Source organism: Neolamprologus brichardi, chromosome 11, assembly GCF_056152115.1.
Source record: "Neolamprologus brichardi isolate AB-2024 chromosome 11, ASM5615211v1, whole genome shotgun sequence".
Lineage (NCBI taxonomy): Eukaryota > Metazoa > Chordata > Actinopteri > Cichliformes > Cichlidae > Neolamprologus > Neolamprologus brichardi.
Window position 1 is genome coordinate 29,227,269 of NC_142114.1, and position 17,455 is coordinate 29,244,723.

Below are 17,455 nucleotides of genomic sequence, written 5' to 3' on the forward strand. Positions count from 1 at the left end.
ATCAGCTGATCTGTGCTGTTCATGTGTGGATTCATGTCTCTGACCACATTGTTGAAACAGTATAAATAAAAAACAATGCAGTGAAATCTTATCTGAACATATTGTTGATTAGTATTTCACAAGCTTTCTCAATCTGAGTGTTTCATTCTTTAACTGGTAGTTAATGTGCTTATGCTATGTGGTCTGTTTATTATTATCAAGTCTCTTTTGGCGCTGAAGTTTATACAGAAAATAAATGTGGTGCAAATCTTTATATCTTACACATGCACCTATGTTTCCACATTGTCTGCAAGTGGATTGAGCTTTGTTAGATTAGGGGTTTGACGGGCCATCATAAAATCAGGATATTTGAGTAGAAATAGATTTAAAATGTGACTTTCAGTCTTATGAGTAGCCCCATACCCTAATATATAAGTAATTACATGAAAGAGAGTTAAAAATATTTTTGTCTATTGAATAACCATTTTTCAAATTAGCAAAATAACGTATTTTTAAAGACCATAAAAACTTGAGAATAAGCAGAAGTCATGATTCTACTTAAATAGCCTAATTGTGTGAACATTTTAGCATCAAAAACTCCGTACATACAGTAACAATTTCCATTATGCAGAATGATATATAGTACCTAATCACAAGTATATTAATGTATGCAGCATATTATGTTAATATTGCAGCTGGAGATTATTTTAGTTACTTTTCTGTAGTTTTATCAATAATGATACCATATAAGGTATCTGTAGATTTGTATTTAACAAGTAAAGATTTCAAATAACTTATACAGAGAACAAATTGCAATATTTGTACCTGAATGGATCTCTGAAACATTGATTATTGATTATCTTCCATATATAAAAAATACTGAATTAGTTTCTCCAATGCCTCTTTTACACTACGACTGGGGGGGGTTAAAAATATTTTTATTAAGAGTTAGTACCTGGTACCACAGACTTTTAGCACCTACTTGGTTTGGGTTCCAAGCAACCTGAGTCCGAAAATGTTACGTCTACAGACTGCACGCCTCCGATAGGCCAGTCAGTGTCGTCGTTAAATGAGTCACGAGAGCGACTCTTTCACACAAGTCCAAACCATCATTTTTGACCCTACAAACAAGGGAAATGGTTGCACAAAAACCAACAAAAAAGCCATAGACGGAGCATCACCTCCACATCCTACATTGTTGTGTTTTTGTCACATACAAATGACCCCACACAGATTGAGTTGGTACTAAAATGTAATGGGAAAACGATCGAAATCAAGCAGAGTCGAGTGGAATAGAGGCTTAAGATTTCATAATGTCATGGTGTATGTTGCAGGTGTTTTAGTGAACTGTAATAACCTTTCTCCACGCTCCCCCTTCATTTCTTCTCACTCATCAACCCAGATAGCTGCCCCTCCCTCAGCCTGGTTCTGCTGGAGGTCTCTTCCTGTTAAAAGAGACTTCTTCCTTCCCGCCATTGCCAGGTGAATGCTCATAGGGGGTTATATGACTGTTAGAACTCTTTCTGTAGTATCATAGCATTTTAACCTTACAATATACAGGCATCTTGAGAAGACAGATGCTGATGTAAATAAAACAGGATTTAACTGAACTGGATTTGGTTATTTAAACGAACATTTTAAATACCTTTGGGGGAAAGGTTATTTTTGCAGGCTAAAACTTCAACTGTCAGTGCCTGCTTAAAAGTTACCTTTGTCTGAGGCTCGGCGTTACCTGTTGAGGCTTGGGGCTGCAGACGTCATCCCAGTTAACGACCGGCAACTAAATCGTGAACGACAGCACAGCGGACCAATCACATCAACGCCCGTGACAGGTGTCGAGCAGCTATTGACCATTGGGAGCGAGCGGGGGGCGGGACTGCTGACTCGACGTGACGTCACAGCTTCGGTTATGGCAAGTGACAGAGAGTGAGGAAGAGGAGGCGAAACTTTCCGAGCTCGGAGTTGTGCTCGCAGTTATTCATGTGTGACACGAATCGAGCCTCGCTGTCGTCGGAGTGACAACTAACCGCTGGTCGCGCGAGGTCGGAGTCGTGAGCGGGTGCTGGGTCGCTGTCGAAGTAAAAGTGAATACGCCAGAAGTTTGTTCGACTTCGAGTAAAACAGCGGAGGAGACACTATGACCAACAGAGAAGACGAGTATGACTACCTCTTCAAAGGTAAGCGGCCGCTAACCTGTAGCCGTTTGGCTCGCGTCACCTGCGAGCGGCTGTCATTTGATGCCGAGCGGCGTGCCTAACAACAAGGTGAAAGGAGACGTAAGCCACACGTCGACTCGACGGCGCCTGCATCGACCTGTAACTTCGAGTGCTTTTAGTTACAACCCAAGTTACGAAGCGGGCTTATAGCCTCACTCGTGGCCGTGGTATTGGAAGAATGGGAGGCAGCTCAGAGCTCTCATGTATGGCGTTAAGCAGCATCTGCCGGGGAGTCATCATCTTGCAGGCCTATGATGCAATCGTCTTGGGATGCGGCGTTGGTCAACAGGGGGATCGTAAGATGACGCTCGGAGGTCTCTTAGAGTCAGGACTGAATACTCGAGGAGTGTGAATGTACACAAAGTTTCGAAAAATCTCACCAAACCGCTTTCTGTGGCAATCACACCCTTTCTGTGACCATTAAAAGTTGCTAATATGCTCTGGTTCCTCCCTGGATACCTTGAAATTACTTTGCTTCATTTGTTGTATTTGTTTTGCTCTGTCCGACTTCTGAAAGCCTTAATTAGGCACAGAAGACATGACTGAGACAGACAAGACCGTTTCATTTTCAAAGAGTACAATTTAGTTTTGTTTATTGGAACAAAATGTCTACCCACCCCACCAAGGATGAGCAGGAAATGCTGATCCTGTATTTCCTGCAGGTGTACAGATAATATTTAAAGTGTACGTCACTGCTCTGCAGATGTCTGACAGACAACAACACATCCTTATTTTCATATATATGTGTATGTATTGGCACAAAATGTTCGCCAACCTCTAGGAAGGGGAGGAAATATGACCCCTGTTTTATTGGCGTGGCCTTCACTTCCTGCATGTGTGCTTATGCTGCTGTTCATAGGATTTTAAACATTAAATAAATATTAAATAACCTTAGAAGGCCGTAACAAAGAAATCAACACAAATGTCACAAAATGTCACATTTTTAGATTTGATTTCTTGCTTTAATTGCCAGCCGAGCTGTTAAAAGGCGTGAAGAGTTAAAAGTACTCGCAGCTTATAAAACTGTAAGCTTATACACTTTCGTAGATCGTGTCACCAAAGTGCCAAATGCATTGTAACTGGAACCAATTGTTTAAAGTGGTCTTATCATCGCCCGTGATAAACGACGCACTCGCAGGCTTATTTAAATCTAGAAGACCAACCGTGCACGTGTTGTCGAACTGGAAATACCTGCACGAGTGGGCCTCGGAGAAACCTTTCGTCAAGGACGGGGAAGCAAAGACTTGTGGGCTGACTCACCCTCCTCAGATAGAGTAGTCGCGGTTTTTGGTGACCAAATTTATCTGAATAATGAGCAGCAGTGTGGGAACACTGATAAGTTTATCAGCCGCCACTTAAACCAGTTTTTACTGCACTGCTTTTTTTTTTCTTCCCCTTACAAGCTCCTGTTGCACCTTGTTGCTGGACAGCAAGAGTCAGGTTGGGTGAGCTCGCAGTGAGTCACATGAGCATTGTCATAGTGACGGAGACGTCGGCACAGGAAGTCGTCCTGCTGTCCTGCTGCACCTCATCCTTTCACAGACATTTTGACACGTATGAGTCTGAATTCTGGGATTTCTTTGCACCAAGTGCTACGTCACATCTTCACATCATGTTCACGTTTCTCTTTTTCTTATCTCATCCACTGATTTCTTAAAAATACTGATGAAAAAAGCAATTATCCTGCTAGCCTTCAGCATTAAACACTACATTAACTTCGTGTATGATAATCTAAGCAGGACTAGTTCACTTATATGTTAAGGTTAAGTTTGGGGTCTGTTATCATAAATGTTTGCCTTTCTTTCATATTTCCAGGCATTTAAAAACAATAAATTAACTTCTGTTTAAAAAACACAACAACAACAAAAAAGAAATAAAGAAGTATTTTTAATACTATCATTTTATGGCAAGAACAATCCTGGCAATCCTAATAATAGTCATTTTATTCTGTGTATTGGCACTCGAGGGAATATCATTACATTCATTAATCTCTCTGAACAGACAGACTCAGGTTCTCAGTATTATTTTAGCTTCGTGCTTCACTCCCACATGTACTGGGTGCAGGATTGTACAGGATAATAGACGGCTGTCATATCTTTTTTTGGAGGAATTTGAGCTCAACAATAGGTGAGTGAATGGGTGTGTAACGCAGCCATGGAATTACCTGTCTGTTGGCAGAGAGAGGCCTTGAAAAGGTTGCATAATGATTTCTTGTCCTCCGCCCAAGATCCTTTGTGCAAGACAAAATGGAGTAACACCGTCATCTTTTTTTTTTTTTTTTTTGCCCGCACTGTTCTGATGCAGAGTCCTTGTGTACTTCCAAAATGTTCATTATTCCCGAGTATCTCACTCAGGCAGGAAAACATGGAGCTGTTTCTACTTCTGTCTGTCACGTGCTGGTAAAACTTGAATACACGGTTTCATTTTTGAAAGGACAGCATTGCTTAAATGCGAGTGCAGATGCAGCGGTTGATTGGTTATTGCAGTTTGAACTTTCCAAACTAGTTCCTGTTACCTAAGAGTAGGAGCGGCGAGCTGGGGTGGTAGGTTCCTTTTGACAGAGTGACGCACCTGACAAATGTGGAAGTGACAAACAAACAAACATCCTGTTAATGCCTGGTTCCACTTTTTTTTATATGAGTATAAATGAAACCCCGTTTAGTGGGAAAGTTGATCTAATATGCTTTTCTCTATTTTCTGTCACGTGTCTGTCACTGTAAGTCGCTCAGTTTCTCAGTTTTTTTTTTGTTTTTAACACTCTTCACTCTTCATGATGTCACAGAGAGGGTGTCCCGAATGGTGTGTTCGCACCAAACATGAAGCCTTGTGTTATTCACACAAGTACAGTCACTGGAGGGTTTTTGGAGACGATCAAATATTTACCCGTAACAGCCAACAAGAGGAGGAGAGCACTGCCAGTAGCTGGGGTGGAGTTACAGTAGATTTTCACTTTTCACCAACATCTTCTACGATTTTGATTTGTCTTTCCTGTGCAGCATGAATCATTTTTTTAAAACTTTTGTTGGTTTGCCTCCGTTCGTGTTCTTGTTTGGTGTAAACACATCATTAAGACGCCGCCTGAGAGGACTGAGGCTCGCTTGCTTTCAGTTCCTAATTTTCTCCAACGAGACATTGAAATTAAAAGCAGTTTTCACACCTGCACTGCACCACTTCTGAACTTTTCTAGATATCACCAGAGACCGATGCATAAGAATGTGCTGGATCTGACATGAACCACTCTATAACTGCCAGCTCGCTAGTACAAACTCTCAGATGTGCGAGTAGTAGAGCAGATACTGTGGTGCAGTTATCATATAGCAAGTCAGCATCATGTGTGGTGCCTTCTGCACACTCTACTGTCTACTGATGTGTGCGGCACGTGAGAAAGGACCACTGTGGGAGATTCTGATAGATTATCTGCAAGCGCTCCCGTCTCTGCTGTCACCTCTACAACACAGACACAGAGGAAAGCTTCACTTTCAGCTTCACCTTGAAAAAGAGAAGAGGAGATGAATGAATGGTGGAAAGGTGTTCAGCTGACTTTAAGATTTAACTCTTTAGGTTCGACAGTTTTGCTTTAATTGTAGTTTATAATGTTTGACTTGAGCAGCGATTCCCAACGTATGGGCAGTGAAGGTACTGCAGGTGGGCCTCAAGAAGCCATTCGCCAAAAATACACTTTAAAAAGAAACGGAGCCATTAAATTTAAACATCAAATCATATATCGTAAATGTTTCCTTTGACTCTGATCTGATCTTGTATATTAGTATGAAGATTTTTGTATTTTCAGTCATAAGTTTTGTAGTGGCTCAGTGAAGAGGTTTCTTTCTTCCATTTCTAGTTTCACAGATGACACAGATTTGATTTGTCAATGTTTGGGTTTTGTAGTGTTCACGCTGTGTCCATTCGTTTATTTGGGATATTATTGCACCGTCTTCAAGGCTCAGTGACACAGAGGGGAAGGTAAAGGACTTTCTTGTCTTAAGTGGCTCATTTCTTTGCTTTTGTTATGTGTTGTAATTGTCAGTTTAACTTCTGTTGTTATGTACCCATCTTCTTGTTCATCTATTTACGATGCACCAGCCACCAAAATTTGTTCTACATCTCTTATGTCTAGGGCTGCCACGATTAGTCGACTAGTCACGATTACGTCGACTATCAAAATCGTCGACGACTGATTTAATAGTCGACGCGTCGTTTGAAGCTTTGTAAGATCCCAAAAGACGCAGGAATAAGTAGTAGGATTTAAGAGTGTAATAACGGACTGAAACAGAAGATGGCAGCACTGCATGTACAAGGATGCCAGCTGCCGTTAAACCCCGAAGAAGAAGAAGAAGCTGTGTCCCAGAATTCATAGCGCAGCCCAGCTCAGTTGTCAACAATGGCGGCAGCTAGTTAGTTTTAATATTACTCTTATTATTCTTTCTGGGTCACAAAATAAACGTTTAACATATTTTCAAGCGAGAATGTAGCTGTGTAAACCTCAAATATCTGCTCAGTTTATCAAGACGCCACATATTTTCAAAAGCTCTCCGACGATTTCGGAGACGTCTGTTACCCACTAGCTCGATAGCTAGCCGGGGGCTAGGCTCACTAGAGCCGTGAGAACACCGGACTCCTGGCTAATCATTTTTAAACCTACCACTGTCTTTCGCTACTCAGGTTAAACATGATATATAAGTCACTTAGATAACTTAAAAATGTTATTGTTTGGCTTTTTTAGTATTTTGTTTGTTCCTGAGTAAATCGGTTTGGCTGAGATCAAAGTTAAATGTCAAGCAGACAACTGATTATCAAAAGTGTGAGATGCTCAAGAATTTACTCCAGTGTCCTGTTATATTTTAGATAGCAAGGAGTTTATTAAACTTCAAAGAACAATCTGCAAATTTCATTAAAATTTAATAAACTATCATCTTGTCTTTATTTTTAGTTAGCACATACCTTAAACACTTAAAGCTGTAAGCTAATGATAGTTATATAAGAGCAGATGTTGCTGGTGCAATAAGCTGCACGTTTTACGTCCAATGGATGATGATCTGATTAGTCGACTAATCGGTGACTAGTCGACTATCAAAATAATCGTTTGTGGCAGCCCTACTTATGTCTAAACATTTACTTTGCAGTAATACTATTAAAGACGATCAGGACAGCTTACTGATGCAGTGAATGCGACACATATGTGCTGTAACGCATGTTTCAGCTCTGTATGTTTAAAAATGTTCTTCTGCCCTTCAGTCTAATGCTGCTCTGCCTGACTTGTATTTGATGAGTGCACGTCAGCGGTTTCACCAGGATCTCTGTGCTCAGCCTGCGTGTATTTCCTGAAAAGAGCAGGTGGTTCTGATATTGTGTATACTCAGTGGGAGTCCCCTGAGTTTCTGCTGTGCTTTGGCTGGGAGCCACACATGTGCGTCACTGGCGAGGAAGGCCATCTAACAGAAATGAGGATCAAATGTAATTAAGAAATGAAAAAGAATCACCCCATCTTGTTCAGTTTAACGTCTTTATGGCATAATGGACTGTTGGCCTTCTGAACTTTTGCTTTTCCAGCTGCAGCCATAAAGTGAGCTGTGGTGTTAAAACACGCCCACCTAATATCCAATTATAGAGTAGTGTAGTTTATTTTCCTTATGCATTTTTTACTGTAGCGTTAAGACTAGCACAAACAACCCCCTGCAGGCAGACTTAACAGTGCACGTTGTGACTCTGCTGACTGTTCCTCTTGTTCTTTATTTCCCTGCAGTGGTGCTGATTGGAGATTCGGGCGTAGGGAAGAGTAACCTGCTGTCCCGCTTCACCCGAAATGAGTTCAACCTGGAGAGCAAGAGCACCATTGGTGTGGAGTTTGCCACACGTAGCATCCAAGTAGAGGGAAAGACCGTAAAGGCTCAGATTTGGGACACAGCTGGACAGGAGCGATACCGGGCTATCACTTCAGCGTGAGTTCATCACACACGCATGCAGAGATGCACACTTCACACAAGTAAAAACCTTTTCTTTTTACCTGTACACACACAGGTCCACATGCGTCATATAGAATTATGTGGCACAGGAAAGAAAAAGGGCTTTTTTAAATGTTTCCTTCCTTTTAACTAGGAAAACATGATCTCTTCACAGCAAGTGTTCTCTGTCTAATCAAGTGGTTACTTTGACCAGTGTCTCCCAAAGGGTGTGTCCTGAGACGAGTCTAAATGTGCTGTAGCATTTTGTGACACCTGTAGTTTATTATTGTAATAAACAACTGCACAAAACTTATAACTTAAGTTATAACTGAAGGGTTGATTTATTTTATTGGTCTGAGAAGGCGACAGAGACGAGGTGCACGGTACAGGAGTGTGGAAAACCTCACTGAATAACCGCAGCAGTCCAGAAACAATCGCATGTTGATGCTTTGTCCAGATGCTGCGAATAGGCTTTAAAAAGTGCTTTTGTGTTATGATAATCTGACAGCATGTCAGGTGATGTGAAGGCTATTTTGGGCAGATGTTACTACAGGTGTGCCTTAATATTTTGGGCTTGATGCAGGGTGTGTCCTAGACACACAAAGTCAGACAAAGTAATTATACACATGAGTGCACACGCAAATGCATGTGCACAAGAAAGCGTGATGCACCGAATCTGTAGTAGTTCCCTAAGATTTTCTTTAATTTTACTGCTACTTCCAGTTTTTTTTTCATTCTAAATTACAAGCTACAGAGCTCAAAGTCTGTAAAGACAGAGTGAATAATTCTTAGGACCAAAGATCACAACTTCTCATACTTTCGATGGCTGTAGGAGAGTAAGAGAGACGGGAGCAGATCAAGAATAGCCTTTTAAATAAGAATATAGCAGCGGTTGAGCCCATGGAAGGACATTGAACCCAAATATAAAAGTAAAGTGATGAGTAAGTAGGTTTAACTTTTTTCTTTTTTTTTTAAATAACATTCTCAAAATCCTGAACATTCGTAAAGAGATGGTGACAAGAGTGTTTCTTGCCTCATTAGAAATGCAGGGCTGGGCTCTAGAATATAGAGGTGGGAATCACCATACATCCCACGATACGATATTATCACAATACTTAACGCACGATATGATATTATTGCAATTTTTTAAAATATTTTGTGATATTCAGATTCTGTACATAAAGGTAAACTTTATCAATATTCATTTTCTCTAATATCAAAGTCTCACACTCAGTCTTTCTCTCATTTCAGTTTTATTGTTGACAAACTGAACGGTTTGTATTACAGTCTAGTCCAACTTAACTGAATCAACCATCTGGTACAATTATAGCTATTCTGAACTATGCAGTTTATGAAAACTATGCAGCCCCTTCAGCAACTGAAGAATTTGAAAGTAAATTAAAACAAAATATAATTTTACATTAAATAAAAAAGTTTTAAACTTAATTAAAATAAAACATGTCTTAAATTAAAATAAGTAAACTGTCACATTTGGACAGTGAAGGAATGTCAGGATTCTTGCTCAGAAAAAGGATCAACATGCTCTGAAGTCAGAGCACAAAAACCTTTTTTGTAACAAAATATTGATTTCTGCTGTCCCTGTATCGATACATTATTAGCAAACAAAATATCACGATGCTACACAGTATCGATTAGAATATAAACCTCGTTTTAACTTGTGACTGAACTTTCTTTCTCAAAACCATCATCTACAGCTGCATGACACTGGACTGCATTACGAGCGTGTTATCAGGGCCATCCATGAATTCTGTTTAGTCCGTTTCTCAATTTTAAAATGGCTAGAAAGTGATTATCAGAAGTACTCAAAACCTCAAAATTTACCTTTGTTTGCCTTCAGACAGGAAGCCTGTAGCTCGTCATCTCTGTTCCTAGTGGGTTTTTTAAAGTTATCTTCCTTGATGCTGCGCTCTTTACCAGCATGAACTTTGTGAAGACCCCACAGGCTGTGAGGAATCGAGCGCACTGAGTCTTTTAAAACAAGAAGTCAGTGCTCATTTGCATTATGGGCTTTGTGTGCAGTCGCTGTAGCTTCGCAGCTTATTTCTTTGTTCAGAGCTGGCTGAGTCAGTGTGACACACACAGTGAATCCTGATAGCTACAGGCTGCTGCGACAGCGAGTAGCGCCCCGAGTTTCTAACTTGTCTCTGATCCCATGTTGTCCAGGTACTACCGCGGAGCTGTCGGAGCTCTGTTGGTTTATGACATTGCCAAGCACCTGACGTACGAAAACGCAGAGCGCTGGCTGAAGGAGCTGCAGGACCACGCAGACAGCAACATAGTTATCATGCTAGTGGGTAACAAGAGTGATCTTCGCCACCTGAGAGCGGTGCCCACGGACGAGGCCAAGGCCTTTGCAGGTAACGTAGCTGTAACAGCGCTGCGGTGTTTCTCACAGATTCTGTTTGCAGAAGTCGTCTGTAACCAGCTGAACTCCACAGGATGTTCACAGATGCAGATCAGCTTCAGCTTCATGTGTCAGAACACCTCTCAGTCTAGGTGGTAACTCCACCTAAGTTCACCCATCATACAGTTGTTATGAAGGGGACTGTCCATAGGGGGTAAAAGTGTTTTGTAGCAGGGTTTAAATATATATTTATTCTAATGTAAAGTTGAGGAGAATCTGCATTGTTGGCACTTTACTCAGGATCCTGTCTGGGGGGAGCAGCTCAATGATATCCATCACTTCCACCAGTCAATGAGCTATGTCTCTTCAGGTGTCTGCACTTTCAAAATAAGAGTTCGAGGTTTGTCCACTGGTAATTGAATAATGCTGCTAAAAATACATTTCCAGTATTTCTAGGAGGTCGTTAATAAATGGCAGGCTGCACAAGTGAAGTGTTTGTGTGGGGAAATCTTACACCTTGTGTGCACAGAGAGCATGTGTGCTGTATTGATTTGTGAGGTTCTAGGACACGGCCTCATTAGATTATTATCAGGTTAAAGCTGCGATAATGAATGCATGGGATGAAGTGATCTCTAGCTGCTTTAATTGGGTCCTTAAGTACTTTTCAACATGCCGTCTGTGTTCCTGACGTTAATATTTTTGCATCTGTCAAAGGTTTTATTTCAGTTCTGTTTACACTGTTTGTTTTCTTTGCCTTTCAGTGCACACGTTTATTTTTGCCCATGTCTGCAATGCTTGTGATGCTGTAAATTATTTTACTTGATGTGTTTAAGTACTTTAATGAAAGAACACGAAAAGGATTTGTTAACTCTGAAAATGTAAAGACTTCTGTTTGCTTTTGACATGCTGATTGGTTTTCAGCAGCTGGAGGTTTCTTTCCTTCTGAACTTGAACTTGATGCTTTTTTTAACCTGTGTTGCTGCTTTCACTGAAGACACTAATCCTGTTCCTGTCTGTAGTCACATAAAGAGTGTGATTGTTGCTGTGAGAGGTTTAACAGTCAGCGCTGCTACTTTTGTATACAACTCTGACCTAATTTATGATGCCTCGTTTACATAAAGACCATGTGGTTTACACATGTATGCAAAGTGTGATAGTAAAGGCTTCTCTCAAAAGAAGACAACACACAGACTAGGCTGCCTCTTATTATTATTTAACTATGTGTTTTATATCTGTAGCTGATCAGATTGGCAGTTGATTTACTCAGTAAACCACTTTGCATGTTAGCTGACATAATTAATTTCACTTTTTATAATGTAAACTCAACTTATTTATAGCGGCTAACATTTTACCACATGTACAACATTCAACACCCTCTGTTCTTAACTGGAAGGAAAACTGGAAGACTTGGAAAGGGCTGAATGTACCGTGTGCTCACGTCTGTGTCATAGACGAGCTGGATTAGTTACAGAATTTATCTGACGTATTCTATGTATCACCAAATGTTGGATAAAATAGCAAATTAATATTCGTCAACTAATAAATCTAATCAAAAACATCAAACTACGACGTGAGCCGTCAAACAGGAAGTGGCTGAAAGAACTACAGAGGCCCTGGAGTGAGAACATAATGCAGGGGAAAAATCAGTCCCAGTAAAATAAACCTCAGTGCCGATGTTGAAGCTAGAACGGTGTTGGCCTTCAACACTAATTGATCTTTTGTGCATGTTTGTTTTCCAGAGAAGCACGGCTTGTCTTTCCTGGAAACGTCAGCGTTAGACTCGTCTAATGTGGAGCTGGCTTTCCAGACGATCCTCACAGGTGAGTGTCACATTTGTGGTTATTTTCTACTGCATTTACCTCATATCAAAATGTGTTCTGGTACTTAAGAGAAGCACCGTTTAATAAAAGTTTTTGTATGCAATATACGAGAATACGTAAATATTCTCCTCTTTGAGTTTATCTAACAATACCTTACCTTTGCCACTAGATGGCAGCAAAATCCATCTAATCAGTCCTCGGCATCCACGCCTGTGTGCAGAAAGACCACCTTGATCGTTTTTTAAGGTCAAAAACAGGAATAATTGCCTCACTGAAAGACCAGTCGGTCCTGAGAGATGGCACAAATGTGCCTTACCAGATGCATCTACAACTTGTTCAAGAAAGAAAATGTGATGTGGGTTTGCAAATGTTTCCCTAAGTGAATGTCTATGAGCCGTTTCCCTAGGAGGCATATGGCTACACTAACAAGTGTAAGATTGGATAACATGGAGAAAAACAGCAATTGTTGTGACTCAGTCAACCCCTGGAGTGCCTAAAGGGACAATCCAACAGTGAGTGGTGCTTCCACTTGAATTGCCCCAAGGGCTATCAGCCTGCAAGTATGTGCCTCTTCCACTTTGTATTCTTACTCTGTTCAGGCAGTTTGAGCCTTTCTTCCGCTTTATCGGTAATTTCTAGTTCACGTAAACTTCAAACCAACAAGCCCCATTTAGGTAACATTGGTAACTGTGCATCAGCAAGCTAGTAAGAACTGAAGTTTAGACCCACTGGAGCAAAGAAGTCATCGCTCATGTAGCAGAGGATAGTTCTTGGGTCATCATGTGTACATGCACTGCAGCTGGGGCTGTGTATGGTTCATAGTAATCAGTTGTGTTTTTGCCACCTGCACGTCACATCAGAGCGCCGAGCCTTGTTTTGCTTTAAACGTTCTTGCTTCATAGGCAGTTTTTATTTCAGGACCATTTTGTTCCACATCTGGGTGCAGTTTAGTTAAAGAGGGAGTATGCAACAGCGAGCCAGAGGTGTTTGCACAAGTCCTGACCACTCCAGTGACATCCAAGTCAATGTTTAGTTGAAATATTTTCACGTAGGCTTGATTGATTGTGTTCAGAAACCATAACTATGATGCTTTTGGTCAATAATTGTCATTGTGATTATTCAACACAGTGATTCATAAATTAAACAAATGTCTTGCATTCATTGAACTTTAAAAGCGTGGGACTTTTTGCACGAGTTTCCCTTGGAAATGAAAATGAGGGGGACATGATATGGGGGTTATCTGGTAGGGAGTGAGTTTTGACTGTAAGCCCGTGTTGTAAGAGCACTCACTGTTCCCTTGCAGCCTCTGTAGAGAGATATCTGTGAGTACCAATGGGACAAGAGGCCCACGTGCTAACAAACTATTATATAGCCTGTGCATACTTTAATTCAAATGTATGGGGAAAAAATGGGAGGTGAATCCTGTAGGAAGCTGGATCCAAACTTGCAAGGCCCCACTCCCTTCTGGCCCTCTGCCTCCATGATCCACACACATGGGGAGAGCCAGCAGCCGACCAACACCTCAGTTCCACACTGGTGAAAGTGGACCACATTAAAAACCCTCGATAATCAGACAAAGAAAGCTGCAACCGTTAATGATCTCTCCATAGCTTCACATATGGAAACCAGACTGAAAGACCACGCAGCCAAACAACATTAACTTCTTTAAGAAGGATCTTTTTGTCCAAACATTCCCCTTCCATCAAATTGGTTCACGGTGAACAAAGTCAGCGTTTAGGAAGGACACGCCAAAACGAAGCCTTTTCTTAACTGCTTATTCAGGTTTTTGGCCGTAGAGCCTAAAGGTGCCAATATACCCTCTGCAGTGGTCACTTCACTCGTTGCTGTGCCATCGTCACAAAGACTCAGCCACGTGTGCCCACGTTAAGGCACAAGAAGCCGCTCCCTCCCAAACGATAGGCGTCGCGTCTCAGACAGTATCGCGTCACACACGCTGATAAAGAGCGTAATGTTTTTTTTGCAAAAGCTCTTTTTACAAACTCAGGTTTCCAAAGAGTTGCAACATTTCCCTCTGTGTGTCAGTGTGTCTCTGAGCTTCTCTGCAGGAGTGTCATTAAAATAATGGTAAAAACCTGCACGATTGCAGAGGCGCGCCACAAAGATTGTGCCTCACAACACAGGATCGCCACGAGACAAGCATGAAAACGGCCTAACCCAGCTGTCACGGGGTGAAAGACAGTTCACTAGTCCTTCACACTCATGCAGTGACAAGAAAACCACTCACACCCACATCCACACCTGTGGCCGATTACCCTAGCTAACATACACATTAGCTACAAGAAGAACAAATAAACGCAACAAAGAGTCTGGGTGGTAGGAAGGTTTAAAACCAGGAAGGTGAGGTGACCACTAAACCGCTTGAGCCTTTAAAAGGATAAATGAACTGCTATAAAGATTTGTTACTGCTCTTTAGGAAACCCGCCCCCACCAAAACATTTCTAGTTTAAACTATTCATCCATCATCTTCCCCGTATCCGATTCAGGGTCGCTATCCCAGCCGTGAGGCGAGAGGTGGGGCGCACCCTGGACAAGTTACCAGTCTGTCACAGGGCTAACACAGGAAGACCGGCAACCATTCATACTTATGAACAAATAGGATTCACCTACTAACCTAACCCCACTACCTGCATGTCTTTGGACTGTGGGAGGGAAGATGGAAGACCTGGAGAGAACCCACGCAGACAAAAAAATCTGAATCAATTATCTGTTAACTTAAACACATAAAAGCCAAATTAGTAGCTGGAATTAAAATCTGATTACTCTCACAGCCCTGTTTTGAAGCGTAGTAGAAGCAGATGGATGAAGAGAAGAACCGATGCTCGCTGTGCGTTGGAACGCTTCTTGTGTATCGCCTGTGAAACTTGGTTGCATTTTCTGCTTCTCAGCATGAGCATGCAGGATCAGAGGAGCACATCGCAGTTCTTGCAATTTTAATATAAAATGCATTGCATCTTGCAGCTTTGGGGAATGCTTAAATTGAGACTTGATTCTGCCACATGACATAACGATGCCAGTTTAGGATGGAAAGAATCCGTCAGTGCTGCCAGGAGTCTGGATAGAGCAGTTGTTGTTCAGTTTGCCATGCTGCTTGTCCTTATCACAATATGTCCCACTGTTGGCTGGATTTGTAGGCATCTACACGTAACTTACTCCCTCTCACCCCACTCTCTCTCTCTCTCATCACAGCCATCTACAACATCGTGTCACAGAGGCAGATGTCAGGACGCAGCGACTCAGACTTCTCACCAGCCTCCAACGTAGTGCCCATCACCGTTGAGCCCACCCAAAACTCATCCAATAAGGGCGCTTGCTGCCAGTCTAACTGAGACTTCCCCGCTGACCTCCTCCTCCTCCTTCACCTCCAGGCAAATGGGGGAAACAGCCAGATAGGAAAGACAGACAGATGGACAGGGAAAATGGAGACAGGTAGAGAGTCACACGAGGACACTTGGGTCTGATTTGTCTGTTTGGGAAAACTTGATACAGTGAAGAGGAGGGGATGGTGAAGAAGTTTAAATAAGCAAGCGGGACGTTTTCTGAGGGAGGATTGGTGTCGACGGAAAGAAAACGGGTGACTTGCACTGTTCATTAAAGACGCACATGATCAGAATTGATTTGCAATCTAAGAAAAAAAATTTATTAAGGTTCCTTTCGTGTCCTTCCTTTGAAAGCTCTGTTTTACAAGCTAGTAAACGGTTCCTTTCAGTTTCCCTCTAGCGGGATATTGGGCTGTAAAAATCCTCTTCCAAGAGACTGAATTGCAACCGCTGTCCTTCCCATTTTCCTAAAATGTAGATTCTTCCGAAAAGAATGTCCCCATCTAATATTTATTGAACACTAGATTGACGTCTTGTTTGGCCAAAGGGTTTAGTTGGTTTATAGTTTTCACTCGGATTTCTTCATAACAAGGGGAGCTCGCTCGTTTTATATGTTTTGTTTTTTTAATGCTTTTGCCTACAATCATATTTGTATGTTTAAGGGTAATGCTCCCTCACTGATGCAGGGGCAAGGGGCTCAGGCCGTTTTTCCTAAGTGCACACGCTGGAATTTGGTTGTTCCACCAGGCCTCTCAGAGCAATAACATCCCTTCCCAACACTGACATGCAATTTCTTTTTTGATTGCTTTTGATCTTTGTTTGGAAGGCTTTCCTGCTCTGTGCACACTTTGTACTCCACAGATGAGTCATGCTCCAAGCTTTGCTAAGCGTTAACTCTAAATGAGATGGGATAGCTGCGTCGCTAGTGGACGGGTTAACTTCCTGGCCTCTGCCCGTGACCATTTCACCCCTGCCCCGAACCCGTGGAGAGGGAGAGATCAAGGAATTGGTTTTAAATGCACGGACAGCCCTGCGCTACCGCTGCCTGCTAGCTAGGATAGATGGCTGGATAATATTTCAGGGGATGAGGTAGTGAGGGCACTCAGCCCTGCCCTGCTCCCTTGGTCTCTGATGTACCCGAGATGGCTTGTTTTACTGTAAATGAAATCCTCCACTGCCTGCTCACCTACTCCTTTCCATCTCTGCCTGTACACTGTATGTAACTGGAACAGGACTCTGCCTTCTGGGATCTCCCCGAGGTCTGCCCTCACTTTCACTCGTCTTTATTTCCTGTGGAAGGGTGGGGCGGGGGGTTGTATCGGCAGTCAGGATTGGGTTTGTTAGTATCTAATAGTTTAATAGATGAGAAAAGGGAGAAAGGACGGTAGCGTTTGGAGGGGCTTGATTAAATCCAAAGGTTATGGACACAGATGGTGTTTATCCTGCTGATGTGTTTCCACATCAACACAGACTTCTGTTGAATTCACAGGTCTTAAACTGGGTGGTGTTAGGTTAGGGCTTTTAAAACATTTATTCTAATATGTATATTTGGACTGCATATGTATAAATAAATCTCATTTCTTATAGCCTCTGTCTTCTCGTGTCTTCTCAGGATTTTGTTAAACGTGGACAGGTGGAAGCAGCTTGCTTCTTTATTGATAGAAAGGCAGAATTCATTGAGTGAGTCACGTAGGCCGGGATAGCTCGGTAGGTAGAGTGGTGGCCCCATGAATCGGAAGGTCGGGGGTTCGAATCCACCGAACAGCTACCCTTGAGCAACGTACCGTCCCCACAC

General features: G+C 42.0%; 1 protein-coding gene across 1 annotated transcript; it reads left to right on the plus strand.

Moving 5' to 3' along the window:
* Positions 1-1,852: 1,852 nt before the first annotated feature.
* Positions 1,853-17,246, plus strand: rab11al (RAB11a, member RAS oncogene family, like). The gene is made up of 5 exons (XM_006801809.3): positions 1,853-2,156; positions 7,939-8,134; positions 10,322-10,515; positions 12,242-12,322; positions 15,530-17,246. Exons 1-5 carry the CDS (start codon positions 2,117-2,119, stop codon positions 15,667-15,669), a joined length of 651 nt encoding a protein of 216 aa, XP_006801872.2. The 5' UTR covers positions 1,853-2,116; the 3' UTR covers positions 15,670-17,246.
* Positions 17,247-17,455: the final 209 nt, after the last annotated feature.

What these genes read in the sequence shown, in the direction of transcription:
- rab11al (XM_006801809.3), top strand. Translation starts at nt 2,117, where the DNA reads ATGACCAACAGAGAAGACGAGTATGACTACCTCTTCAAAG. An exon ending in TACCGGGCTATCACTTCAGC is followed by an intron (nt 8,135 to 10,321) that starts GTGAGTTCATCA and finishes CATGTTGTCCAG; the next exon opens with GTACTACCGCGGAGCTGTCG. An exon ending in CGAGGCCAAGGCCTTTGCAG is followed by an intron (nt 10,516 to 12,241) that starts GTAACGTAGCTG and finishes TTTGTTTTCCAG; the next exon opens with AGAAGCACGGCTTGTCTTTC.